Below are 14,009 nucleotides of genomic sequence, written 5' to 3' on the forward strand. Positions count from 1 at the left end.
CAGTTGCTACCTTCCTGTCTGTGTTTTCGTACTAAACTAAATCCCTTTTCAAGTAGATTTTCCAGTCAAACATTTGAGAGTCACATTAGTAAGTTTTCCTCAGTGACTGGACTAGGGCTTGGAAGGTTGCAACATCAGCTCTCCTTTTCATGTGTAACATGACCAGAGCTTCAGTCAGTCTCAGGTAGATTTGGCGACATCTGCAATGTTCTGATAACTTCCAGTCTTTAAAGTTTCTCATCCAGATCATGAATGCCATGATGGCCTCTGAGTTGTTATTCTTTAAAATGACGTAGTACAGTATACCTCTCTTTATACCGTGTGATACGTAGTATTCATGGCAGACAGTAACTGAATAAATTATTACGTTTATTACACCTGCATAGTTTGGGTGCTTTTGACTGAGGTCATTTCTATTTTTTTTAAAAAGCACCTTTCAAAGTGGAAACAATGATGTGGCATAATTAAGAACAAATTGATTGATAAAGTCATAGAAAATGAAATGCTTAAAAAAACAAACAAGAAATCACTTATAAGTTATGACAGAAAATTATACCTCTGAGGGCTGCGTCCTACCCAGTTGGTAGGATGGGGGTTAAGCACAGGTGCAGGCTGATTCTGTTAGAGGTTCAACCGATTTTCAACTGAATTATAGTTTTGAATTATCTTTCTTGTTGATCAGTTAGCATATAATTTTTGTTGGGGGAATAACCTGCACCCAACCTGGGTAAGGGACCAGACAAAGAGTGATTCAAAAACCCATGTGCAAACCACAGTTTGTCTATAACAAACACCATGTTCAAACACAAGTGTGTCCATATGTGCACGTGGCACCAGGATTCCTAGAACACAGGTTGATGATTGATTATGTAATCGTATCATCGGATCTGTGGACTCATGTTCTGGATACTCAGGTGAAGAGAGGTGTTGAGCTGTCAACTGATCATCACTTGGTAGTAAGTTCGATCAGGTGTCAGGCGAAGATGCTGAACATATCTGGGGCGCTTAAATGTAAAGTGAGGCTGCACTGGGGACACCTAGTCTGCAAGTACTTCAACTGCCACTTCCAGCAGACCTTTTACAGCATTTTGGGGGAGACTGGGGACATGGAGTCCGAATGGACCATGTTCAGGACCTCAATTGCTGAAGTCGCTCCACTAAACTGCAGCGGCAAGGGTGTTAGTGCCTGTGGTTGGTGCAATGTCATGGTGTTAACCCCTGAACCAGATAGTGGACACCGGAGGTGAAAGAAAGCATCAGGCTGAAGAAGAAGTCCCCTCGGGTTTGGTTAGCCTGTGGGACTTCTGAGGCAGCCAATAGGTACCAACAGCGAATGCGGCTCAGGCATTTGCAGAAGCAAAAACTTGGCATGGGAGGAGTTCGGAGAGGCCATGCCGCAAATGACTTTCAGACTGCCTCGAAGAGATCCAGGCAAACCATCAGGCGACTCAGGAGGGGAAAGCGGTGCTCTACCTGCACTGTAGTGGGATTAAGGAGGTCCTGGAAGTATTCCTTCCACCGCCCAACAATATCCTCAGTCGAAGTCAGCAGCGCTGCACCTAATAGTGCAGGTGCAGCGCTGCTGACTTCCAAAGAAGCAGAGTCTGGGGACAAAGGGGACGACTCGTCCATCACCGGGGGTGAGGTCACAGAGGAAGTCAAGTGTTAAGTGTGCTCCAACTATAGGGGGATCACACTCCTCAGCCTCCCTGGTAAAGTCTATGCCGGGGTGAGGATAGAAGAGTCCATCCATTAGTCGATCCTTGGATACAGGAGGAACAATGTGATTTTCATCCTGGTGGCAGAATACTGGAAAAGCTCTTAACCTCTAAAGGATACTTGAGGGTGGATGGGAGTTTGCCTAACCAGTCTACATGTTTTTTGTGGACTTGGAGAAGGCCTTCAACCATCACCATCAGACTCATTCCCAGTGAGTGTTGGACTCCACCAGGGCTGCCCTTTGTCACTGATTCTATCCATAATTTTTATGGACAGAACTTCTAGGCATACCCAAGTGGTGGAAGGGTTCCACTTCCTCAGAATATTGTCTCTGCTTTTTGCAGATGATGTGGTTCAGTTGGCTTCATCAGGTGGTGGCTAGCAGCTCACAATGGAGCAGTTCACAACCAAATATGACGCGTCAGGAATTAGAATCAGCACCTCCAAGTCTGAGGCCATGGTGCTCAGCCGGAAAAGGCAGGAGTGCCCACTCTGGTTCTGGGACGAGTTTCTGCCCCATGTTAAGGAGTAACTCGGTGTCTTGTTCACGAGTGAGGGGAGAGGGGAGCAGGAGATCGACAGACTGTGGCTCCAGTGATGCGGATGCTGTACCGGTCTGTTGTGGTGAAGAAAGAACTGAGCGTAAATGCGAAAGAGAGAGTAACTGTTAGGTTTATATTGTGGATTGTCATTTATGCTTAGAAATATATAACAATATATTCTTAGAAGTATAAAATTGTTTGTAGATTGATAGAGGTTTGATCCTTAGTAGTCTGTAACGACTCTGTGTGCCTTTCAGAGTGTTCTGGCATACACACACATCTTAAGGTCATGAGAGAGGTCACACCTTCTCTTAGTGATTTATGGTATAGGAGGACACCTACTCTGTGTCTGGTTAAGTATAAGAGCCCTTTGTTTAGGTGGACCGCAGCGCTCCTAGCACCAGCTTGGGGAGTCTTCACAGGAACACACACACACACACACACACACACACACACACACACACACACACACACACACACACACACACACACACACACACACACACACACTATGCACAGACTGGTACTCTTTGTTCACATGTATGCCTATGTAAGATGTCATATGTTAATGAACCTATGCATATTGATGTAACCACAATAAAAGGAGCGCTACAGGGAACCTGGCTGAGAGGCCGACGGAGGTCAAGTGGGCAGAACAACACTCGACTTCAGTCGGGCCTCCCTCGTGCACGAGTAACACAAAGAACTTTGGTGACTTGCGTCTTGATTTTGCTGTTGTAGTAGAATTGTCTCGTTCCAGCAGTGGGTCTGTGCCAGACAGACCCATCAGTAACTTTGTCCTTTGACTTTCAGATCTTTCCCCAATAACTACTGGGATAAATTTGTGAAGAGAAAGGTAAGTTTTGTTTTGTTTTGTTTTACTGGATAAAAATATTTTAAAAATGTTTTCCTAAATTCCAAATTGAACTTGTACAACTGGCAAGTCTTTGAGGACACTGGTTGTACTGGGTAGCTCATTTTCTTAAACTACAGTCCTGCCACATTGGTGTGATCTTTCCCTGTGTAGTTTAAGGTTTTCTAGATAGAATACTGTTTTGGGAAATGAAAACGTGGAAAGCATCTGTTTAAGAAGTCCTGCTCTTTCTCAGGTGATGGATAAATATGGGGAGTTTTATGGCCATGACCGAATCAGTGAGCTGCTGGGACTGGACAAAGCTGCTCTGGACTTCAGTGATGCTCACAAAAAGAGAAAACCCAGGAAAGACAGTTCGCTTGCTGCAGTGTGAGTAGTCTGTGTGTAGTGTGCAAGTAATAGAGTTTATGTGTGAGAGAGAGAGATGTTATGGGGAAGAAAAGTCTGACTACAGGAACAATGTCAGTGTGGGGGCACTGCCGTCTTATTAGGATAGTTCCAATCTGATGACAGGATAGCTCAGCGGATTTGTCCCTGAAACTGCAGAAGAGGCACAAGCTCATTTGTTTTAAATTTTTTTTACACATCATGACAATGTTAAATAGTTCATTTAAACTGTTTATAGCACTGTGATGATTGTGATCTGTCTACTTAATGTCAGTTCTTTTACTAGCCGAATGAGCAAAATTGAATTTTGCATACCTTCAGGGTTAGTTGTTGATAAGAGATGCTAATGCGATCACCGCTAGCTTATTAAGCTTAATAGTAGGTGCGGCTAATGTTTATAATAATATCTTTCTATGTAACGAGTAGTGACATTATTACTTGGCTACCCAAATAATGAAATTATTTGTTCATGAGTGTGTTGTTGGAGACGTGTTGTTCGCAAACGAGACTCCTGCTTAGCCCTGCTGAGAATCCATGCAGGCAGGGGCGGGACATTGTTTTGATGGGCACAACATGCGGCCAATCACATAGAAAGGCTAGGATCATGCATTTATGTGAAAGAAAGGTGGGGGCAGACATTCTGATGACAGGAAGTTGGAAAAAAGTGAAGACAAAAATAACAAAAAAGGAATAGCGTTTGCCGGCATTTCGATTATATTATGTTTTTTGACAACACTGAATAAAAAAATGACTTCCTAACACACCATTCATAATTGCTAAATGTCGTAAGAGCCAGTTCGTCAAAGGGAGTGAAACAAAAGCTGAATAAAATTTACACAGCTCAGCAGATAACTTTGTCTTCGCCCTGCAAAATGACTGGAGAATATCCAGCCATGAGTTTGTTCCCCGAAGCTTAAGCGCACTCAAGTTATCCTTTAGGTCAGTAAGCCAAAACACACCAGCTCAACATTTTCACCTCCAAATGTCTTTGGAGCTTACTAAAAATCTTCACTTAAAACCCAATTTGTTTCAAGAAGGAACACTTCCTGGATTCAACCCACTTCTATTTGCAAGGTATATGTACAGGGTTAAATATCAAAACAATCCAAGGCACTCCCTTTTCAAGGTTCAAGGTTCAAGGTTCTTTATTTGTCACATGCATAGTTATACAAGTATAACACACAGTGAAATGTAGCCTGACACGCTCCTCGACATGTGCAAAAATTGTGTGTGTGTGGGGGGGGTGTAGAGGAAGAACATTATATATATATATATATATATATATATATATATATATATATATATATATATATATATATATATATATATATACATACAGTATATACACTGGGTGAATGTGCAGTAGTAGCAGCAAGCAGGTGAATTCTGTACATTAATATGAATAGACATCTGACATCTGAAAGTAAAATTAAACTACCATCATTTTCACTGTAAGATCCAGGCATAAATCCCATTAAGATCCTTTGGGATGACTGTAGGTATCTTGTTCACTCTCCAAAACACTCAAATATGGCTGAATTAAAACAACTGTGCAAAGAAAAGGGAGCAAAAATTCCTCCACGGCGATATGAAAGACACAATAAGCAATAAGCAAATGCCTGGTTGCAATTTTTGCTGCTGGTTGAACAACTAATAAAAGTTTAGGGGCAGTTACTTTTTCACACAGGATTTGGGCAGATTTTTTTCTCTTAATAAATGAGATCATCATTTAAAAACTGCATTTTGTTTTTGCTCAGGTTGTCTTTGTCTAATGTTAAACTTTGTTTGATGACCTAAAACATGCAAAGGTGACAAATATGGAAAAAAAAAGCATCAGGAAGTGAGCAAATTTCAAAAGTACTGTACAAAGAATTAAAACATGTAATATGGCTGAAAGCAACACAGCAGTATGAGTATGTGTGAAAGGAGACACTGCAGAGTAATATAGTATTAGAAGTGTGTAAGCACTTTGGTCAGTAAGATTGGAAGATAGCTACTAAATTAAAAGTCTAGCTCATTTGAAGCCTGGAAAAATGCCAATTGTCAGATCATCAATATTGCAACTCTATCATTAAGACAGGGATTATGATGGATTTTATTCAAGTATTTGATTAAATTAATTATTACGAGTTTTCCTTTCCACTGCAGCTTTGGTGTTTAATAATTCATGAGCAAGCAAAAACAAATGTAAACAAAATGTAAAACATAGGCTTAGACTACGTGCATATTTGATATAAGGTCAAAAAGTACAAATAGGTGTCCATTTAAGGATCATATGTTAATGTGAGGGGCGATTGTGGCTCAAGAGTTGGGAGTTCGGAAGGTTGCCGGTTCGAGCCCTGGCTCCGACAGTCTCGGTCGTTGTGTCCTTGGGCAAGACGTTTCACCCGTTGCCTACTGGTGTTGGCCAGAGGGGCCGGTGGCGCCAGTAAATGGTAAATGGCCTGCATTTGTATAGCGCTTTTCTAGTCCATAGGACCCCAAAGCGCTTTACACTACACTCAGTCATCCACCCATTCACACACACATTCACACACTGGCGATAGCAAGCTACATTGTAGCCACAGCTGCCCTGGGGCGCACTGACAGAGGCGAGGCTGCCGGACACAGGCGCCACCGGGCCCTCTGACCACCACCAGTACCGCCAGTGTCCGGCAGCCTCGCCTCTGTCAGTGCGCCCCAGGGTGGCTGTGGCTACAATGTAGCTGCCATCACCAGTGTGTGAATGTGTGTGTGACTGGATGCGTAAAGCGCTTTGGGGTCCTTAGGGACTAGTAAAGCACTATACAAATACAGGCCACTTACCATTTACCAATGTTTAAATAACTTAATAAATTAATTCAATTCAATTTTATTTATATAGCGCCAAATCACAACAAAAGTCGCCTCAAGGCGCTTCATAGGTACAGAGAAAAACCAACAATCATATGACCCCCTATGAGCAAGCACTTTGGCGACAGTGGGAAGGAAAAACTCCCTTTTAACAGGAAGAAACCTCCAGCAGAACCAGGCTCAGGGAGGGGCGGGGCCATCTGCTGTGATTGGTTGGGGTGAGAGAACGAAGACAGGATAAAGACATGCTGTGGAAGAGAGACAGAGGTTAATAACAGATATGATTCAATGCAGAGAGGTCTGTTAACACATAGTGAGTGAGAAAGGTGACTGGAAAGGAAAAACTCAATGCATCATGGGAATCCCCCGGCAGCCTACGTCTATTGCAGCATAACTAAGGGAGGTGGGGCCAGGTTTCACAATGAACACACCCGAAACTCTGGCTGATTGGGACCCACACCCGCTTTCACACCTTGGCTCATGTGATTAGAGGATCATCAGGGGGTCCTTTTGTCCCTCTGTGGGGGGAAACTCCCACTAGGTTTATATCTGGGACTCTCCACCATTTGACCTTAGAACTGAAGAAGCTTCTCGGATGAGAGGTGAAACGTCTTCAAGCAACTTAAAGAAGTCCAGACGCTTTTCTTTGCAAGCTCCTTTGACTACGATGACCTGGATGACTGAGAACCTTCACAGACATAACTAAGGGAGGATTCAGGGTCACCTGGTCCAGCCCTAACTATATGCTTTAGCAAAAAGGAAAGTTTGAAGCCTAATCTTGAAAGTAGAGATAGTGTCTGTCTCCTGAATCCAAACTGGAAGCTGGTTCCACAGAAGAGGGGCCTGAAAACTGAAGGCTCTGCCTCCCATTCTACTTTTAAATACTCTAGGAACAACAAGTAGGCCTGCAGAGCGAGAGCGAAGTGCTCTAATAGGGTGATATGGTACTACAAGGTCATTAAGATAAGATGGGGCCTGATTATTTAAGACCTTGTATGTGAGGAGCAGGATTTTGAATTCAATTCTGGATTTAACAGGAAGCCAATGAAGGGAAGCCAATACAGGAGAAATATGCTCTCTCTTTCTAGTCCCTGTCAGGACTCTTGCTGCAGCATTTTTGATTAGCTGAAGGCTTTTCAGCGAGTTTTTTGGACTTCCTGATAATAATGAATTACAGTCGTCCAGCCTGGAAGTAATAAATGCATGAACTAGTTTTTCAGCGTCACTCTGAGACAGGATATTTCTAATACAGCCAACAGGGGGAAAAAATGATCAAAAATGGGTTTGTTTTAGAATCTTTGTTTCTTTTTTTGATGCTCATCAGGGAAAGACAAAAGATCCCTCAGAGAGATGTTCCACAAATGGCGGCGCTATTTTCTGGATAACTGATTAGTTAGTACATAGTGATTTTATAACTGCTGGTCTCTAATCTGGAGCACAACCTGCTCCAGAACAGGTTAGATTCATAGCATAAGTCACCATTGCAAGTTGCATTATGTTGGATATTATGAACTTTCTTTGCTCACGTAAATATTAGGGGTGCGACGATACACAAAATTCACGGTTCGGTTCGATACTTTGGTGTCACGGTTCGATACAAAAAAAATGTTCATGCCTTTTTAATTTGTCATTTATTAAAATTATAAATATATATTTTAACTCAAAAGTACAGTTTTTAAATTTAACCCTAACCCTTGTGCGTGTTTTTCATTTTGACAGAGAACGCGCACCTGCGGACCACTTATGTGCAGCCCTGGTTATTTAGCTCGTCATATTGCAGCCACAGAAATTCTTTTGTCCATGAAACCATAAAGCTGCACTTTCTTTTTGCCTTATAGTCTGATTTGTCATAACTTCTCCGTTTTGTGGTAAGCTTTTCTTTGGCTGTCACTTCTTCACCCTAACCTGTCTTATTTGGCTCAGCAGAACTGAAATATAAATCCTGCTGCTTTTACACACGCACTCATATAAGCTCAGCGATTCTCTGCGCGATCAACCTGTTTAAGCTGCGGGAGATTTCACTTGTCATGTTTGCATAGTAAGCTAACGATTGATAAGACGATGTCAGAGGAATTGGTGCGTAAATTATCATCACTCACCAATCATGTGCTAACGGCTGTCTAAATGACTTGGGTAAAGTTTGTAGCATGCTTGTTGTTTTTGTCTTTGCACTAGGATGATGTCGGCGTAAATGTGCAGTCATATTCGTTGTGTTCCCACTAGTGCTGTCAGCGTTAATCTCGTTGAAATGACCTTAACGCCACAACACGGCAAATCTCCGTTAACGAGCTACCGCCGATCACCCCGTGCGTGGGGCTAGACGGCCAACACGTTAACGATCTAACTGCGCTAACACACTAGCTCCCACCCATGTAATTGAGCATTGCGTGGCACATCCAACATACTGTTTTACTTTAGTCCATGACGCGCTTACCTTCAGGGTCATACGTCACTTGAAAACCAAAATAATTCCAAACGCCAGATCTGAATGAGGGTGGGGGAGGTTCAATTTGCCATGTTGCAAGGAGAGCTTAACTTCTGTCTCGCTAGCTTGCCCTGCGCTCTTCCTTCTGATGATGCTGTCTGTGTTGAGCGCTCAGTGGATCTGCGTTCGACAGTGCAGGCTGCACTGTCGAACGGCCACCGTACTGGACGGTTTGCCACTTCATTTTACCCGTTAAAGTATGCTTGTAGGTAACAGTCACAAAGGTAGCATGGTTTGGCACTTCATTTTATCTGTCAGACCATGTTTCTAGCTCTTATTAACAGAGGTAGGATGATTTGCCACTTAATTGTAGCCTTTAAAGTATGCTTCTAGCTAATATTCATAAAGGTAGGATGGTTCGCCACTTAATTTCGTGTTTTCCCACAGTGTTAAGCAGGCCGACAGCGAATGCTTGGAACACTGAAGCCATATCCCTTCTGTGTTTACATACATCGCAGCCGAGCTGCACAGTGCCCAGGCGACAGCGTATGCTTGAACGCTGAGGCCGTGTTCCCTGCTGTGTTTGCTCACCGTAGCCGAGCTACTCGCTAGCCGGCAGCCGCACAGCGTGGTCCGACTGGCACATAAGACTATTTTTCAAGGCGATAAGCCAGGGAGGGGAGACCAACCAAGGGGAAAGATAAGGGCAAGCTAAGGGATAACAGGGCATACCAAGGAAATACCAGGGAATATCAGGGGAATACCGGGGAATACCCGGGGAATACAAGAGGAGAGGCAGCGCCCACGGAGGCTGCCAAAACAGGTTCCTGATGGATGCACATACATACAGCACTCTCAAGGCACTCACAAACACACAACACAAGTGGAGATCAAATGATCACCGGTGTCACGTCTGCACAGCTGTTTTATACGTGAGCTGTGGGGTATGGCCGGGCGAACCAGAGTGTCTTAAAGAAGTATCCACACGGTGGGGGGTGTCCATTTTGTAAAACCTCAGATTCAATTGTAGAATTGAAAGTAATTTTCTTGGTGTCATTCAAACATCTTGAGCACCTCCAAGTCTAAGGCCATGGTTCTCTGCCAAAAAAGGACCCTTTGGGTTGGGGGATAGTTGCCTTCCCAAGCGAGTGATTTGAAGTATCTTATGGTTTTGCTCATAAAAGAAGAGGAGGAGCAGGATTGGCAGACTGGTAATTTAATATTTGAGTATAAAACCCCACCCACAAAAAAAAGTATATTGCTGACCACGAAACACCTTCAGAACCATTCAATTTTAGTTTCAGAATATATTTTAAAAGCCATGTACCTTTGCTTTCTGAACGAAGACCACCAACTTTCAATCCGTTGATTTGTAGTTGAGGTACCATACTGTCGAACGCAGATTCACTGAGCGCTCAACACAGACAGCATCGTCAGAAGGAAAGTTGATAAAATAAATTACAAATTTTGTATTGTTCGATACATATGCGTACCGAACCGAAAGCACTGTATCGAACGGTTCAATATCGATGCGAATATCGATATTAGTAACTCTTATTTGGCACATAATGATCCCTATGAGTGTCACCTACTTCAAAAGGGTAGTTACACTCATCCCCCCTCCCTTTTCAAACACCTTCGATGCCTGTCTGACATGTCTTCCCAATGTGATGTTTGTGTAAAGTTTGGTCAGAGGGTTCCTTTGTAAGTGCGCATGTGACATTAGCGTACTGCCTGCTGTAACCTATAATTTCCTTTAGGATCAATAAAGTATTTCTGATTCTTATTCTGATTAGAGGATGGTGATAAATTGGTGATTCAAATCTATAAAGAACATAAAAATATAACAGTAAAATGCAACATTTTTACAAACCAGGAGATTAATGCTGCAGAAAATGGTTAATACTTAGCACACCAAGTGTTAAAATAAACATTTAATTTAAAGTTAATTATTTTTTGGTCAAACTTTTAGGTCAAATTACCTTAACTCCCGAACCACTGGCACAATTGAAAAATTCAAATGGTTTCTGAAAGCATCAACTCTTTTTCAGTAAGGCTCAGGCCCAGGCAGGCGCCACATCCAAATTTTGGCAAATAACAAAGAAAACAAAAGAGCAAAAAGCAAAAACAAAACTATAAAAACATGGCTGTGTGTGTGTCTTCTGTAGGGCTCCATCACACTCACTAACTCTCTCTTCTCTCAACCAACCTCCAACCGTCTTTTTGGGGTTGCTGCAACACTGTGCCAGGGATTACTGTAATGACCCTAAAATCCCTGACAAGCACAGAGTCACTGTTTTCAGGAACCATTGAAAGTCTTTCATTTGAAATGGTTCAGGACTTATGGGAGTTACAGATGTTGAAAATGTTGCAAAACACCTGTCTGAGGCTAGTGACAGGTTAGGCTGATTATTTCATTGTGAAGGGCACTGTTGGCACTGCTGTTTATTTCAAATCAAATCAAATCACTTTTATTGTCACATCACATGTGCAGGTACATTGGTACAGCACATGTGAGTGAAATTCTTGTGTGCGAGCTTCACAAGCAACAGAGTTGTGCAAAATACAATAATGTAAACAAGCAAAATACAAGAATGGCTACATCTGAAACTAATAAATATATGTACAATATATAATAGTATATGCATTTCTGGATGTGTATACTAAATATTTTTCTACGTGTGTGTGTGTGTGTGTGTGTGTGTGTGTGTGTGTGTGTGTGTGTGTGTGTGTGTGTGTGTGTGTGTGTGTGTGTACACAGATTTTACAAATTAAATAGAGTAAACAATGAATAGAATATATAAAATAAATAAAATAAAATATACAGAGTTGAGACATGTGCAAAACAGTGGCATTACTGTACAGTATGGAGTGCATAATGTTGAAGTTCCAGTAGTGAAGCTGAGGTGTCTATGACGTGTTCAGCAGTCTGATGGCCTGATGGAAGAAGCTGTCTCTCAGTCTGCTGGTACGGGACCGGATGCTGCAGAACCTCCTTCCTGATGGAAGCAGTCTGAACAGTTTATGGCTGGGGTGACTGGAGTCCTTGATGATCCTCCCCGCTTTCCTCAGGCACTGCTTCCTGTAGATGTCTTGGAGGGAGGGAAGCTCACCTCCAATTATCTGTTCAGAGCACCGCACTACTCTCTGGAGAGCTTTGCAGTTGTAGGCGGTGCTGTTGCCATACCAGGTGGTGATGGCACAGTGATAGAAGGTCCTGAGGATGCGGGGGCTCATGCCGAATCTTTTCAGTCTCCTGAGAAAGAAGAGGCGCTGCTGCGCCTTCTTCACTGTTTTGTTTGTGTGTACTGACCACGTAAGATCCTCAGCCAGATGTACTCCAAGGAACCGGAAGCTGCTCACTCTCTCCACAGCAGCGCCGCTGATGGTGATGGGGGTGTGTACTTCTCTGCACCTCCGGAAGTCCACTATCAACTCCTTTGTCTTTGCGACGTTGAGGGTGAGATGGTTGTCTTGACACCAGTGGGTCAGGGCGCTGACCTCCTCCCTGTAAGCTGTCTCATCACTGTTGGTGATAAGACCCACCACTGTAGTGTTGTCCGCAAACTTCACAACTTCACATTTCTAAGGCACAGTAGCATATTAGAGCTCTGAAATTTTAAATAGATCTAATTAAACATTTAAGTCTACTGTCCCACAACATAATAAGATGTGAAAATCAATTTAGTCTGTCAGCAGATCAAAGTAAAATTATTTTCATTGACTTTCCGTGCCAGTTACACACTCCCCTTCTTATCCCAAATAAGCACACCCTCCAAGCAGCAACTATCACACACATACCAGTCATAGAAAAAAAGTGTGTTTCAGTGTTAAATTTTGTGCAATTTGCCGTAAATTGTCTACCACAAACCTTAGTAGAGTTTAAGTTTTGGTAGAAGAGTCAAGCTGTGCTCATTAGTCTAGCATAGAAAATTTTTAAATTTCTTTTTAATTATTAGATCAGATTATTTTATTTCTATTTTTTGTAACTCCATTTAAAAATGCAGTTTGCCAGTTAGGTAATCAAATAATGATCAGTTACAGCTGACTTACAGGCCAGTCACCTGTCAGTCAAAGTGGCCATGCCCTTACCTTCCATCACTGTCCAAATGACCCACCATACAGTTGTTATGAAGTTTAAAACTGTACTGTACAGGGCAGGTTCTAGGTGTGCATTTTAATGGTATTTAGTGGAGGATTTTAAATTGTAAACTGTTGGTTACATAGCCCTTTTCTACTCTACTTCAGCATTTAAGAGTAAGGCGTTCAGAAGCGGAGACAGGGACTGCTACAGAGAGGCCAAGTACAAGTTCACTAAGGAAGTGGACATTGCTAAACATCAGCACTCTGAGAAGATGCAGCAGCAGATCTCAGAGAATGACTCGGCCTCTGTGTGGAAAGGTTTTAGGAATATCACCAACTACAAGCCTAAAACCCCCCACTCCACTGATGACTTGCTCTTAGCCAACACCCTCAACGACTTCTACTGCCGTTTTGACGAGCCATCAGGCAGCCTTCACACCTCCAACGACCCCAACAATAGAGACACTTTGGACACTCATTCCCCCACCTCTCCCCCCTCCATAGAGCCATCACCACCTTCAAACCGTTCACCTACAACACCCCCCTCCTCACCCCACACAAAAGAGGATTTCACACCACCTCCTCCGACCACAACTCTTCATATTCATGAAGCAGATGTGAGGAAGCAGTTTAAGAATCTGAATGCTCGGAAAGCTCCCGGCCCAGACGGCGTGTCTCCTGCCACCCTCAGACACTGTGCAAACGAGCTGGCCCCAGTGTTTTCTGGCATCTTCAACTCCTCACTGCAGGCATGTCATGTGCCTGCCTGCTTCAAGTCCTCTACCATAATCCCTGTCCCCAAGAAACCTAGGATCACTGGACTAAATGACTACAGACCCGTGGCTCTGACATCTGTGGTCATGAAGTCATTTGAGCGCCTAGTTCTCTCCCATCTCAAGACCCTCACGGCCCCCCTCCTGGACCCCCTGCAGTTTGCATATAGAGCCAACAGGTCTGTAGACGACGCCATCAACATGGCCCTACACTTCATCCTGCAGCATCTGGACTCCCCAGGAACCTACGCCAGGATCCTGCTTGTGGACTTCAGCTCTGCCTTCAACACCATCCTTCCAGACCATCTCCGAGGCAAGCTTTCCCAGATGAATGTGCCTGATCCCATCTGCCGGTGGATCACTGACTTCCTGAC

General features: G+C 43.2%; 1 protein-coding gene and 1 long non-coding RNA gene across 2 annotated transcripts in view; one reads left to right on the forward strand and one right to left on the reverse strand.

The window, feature by feature from the left end:
• Positions 1–14,009, forward strand: part of LOC146662904 (ryanodine receptor 2-like) — a 317,890-nt gene that overhangs the window by 280,863 nt on the left and 23,018 nt on the right. Inside the window, exons 106-107 of the mRNA XM_085415489.1 lie at positions 3,075–3,117; positions 3,371–3,504. Of these exons, the coding sequence (XP_085271615.1) occupies positions 3,075–3,117; positions 3,371–3,504 (177 nt within the window). The remainder of the gene's footprint in view (positions 1–3,074; positions 3,118–3,370; positions 3,505–14,009) is intronic.
• Positions 1–14,009, reverse strand: part of LOC146662905 (uncharacterized) — a 413,626-nt gene that overhangs the window by 271,681 nt on the left and 127,936 nt on the right. The gene's annotated exons all lie outside the window — the stretch shown is intronic.

The sequence above is a fragment of the Rhamphochromis longiceps genome, linkage group LG8, assembly GCF_057381845.1.
Source record: "Rhamphochromis longiceps isolate RC_006_pf linkage group LG8, R_longiceps_female_GT1.1, whole genome shotgun sequence".
Taxonomy (NCBI): domain Eukaryota; kingdom Metazoa; phylum Chordata; class Actinopteri; order Cichliformes; family Cichlidae; genus Rhamphochromis; species Rhamphochromis longiceps.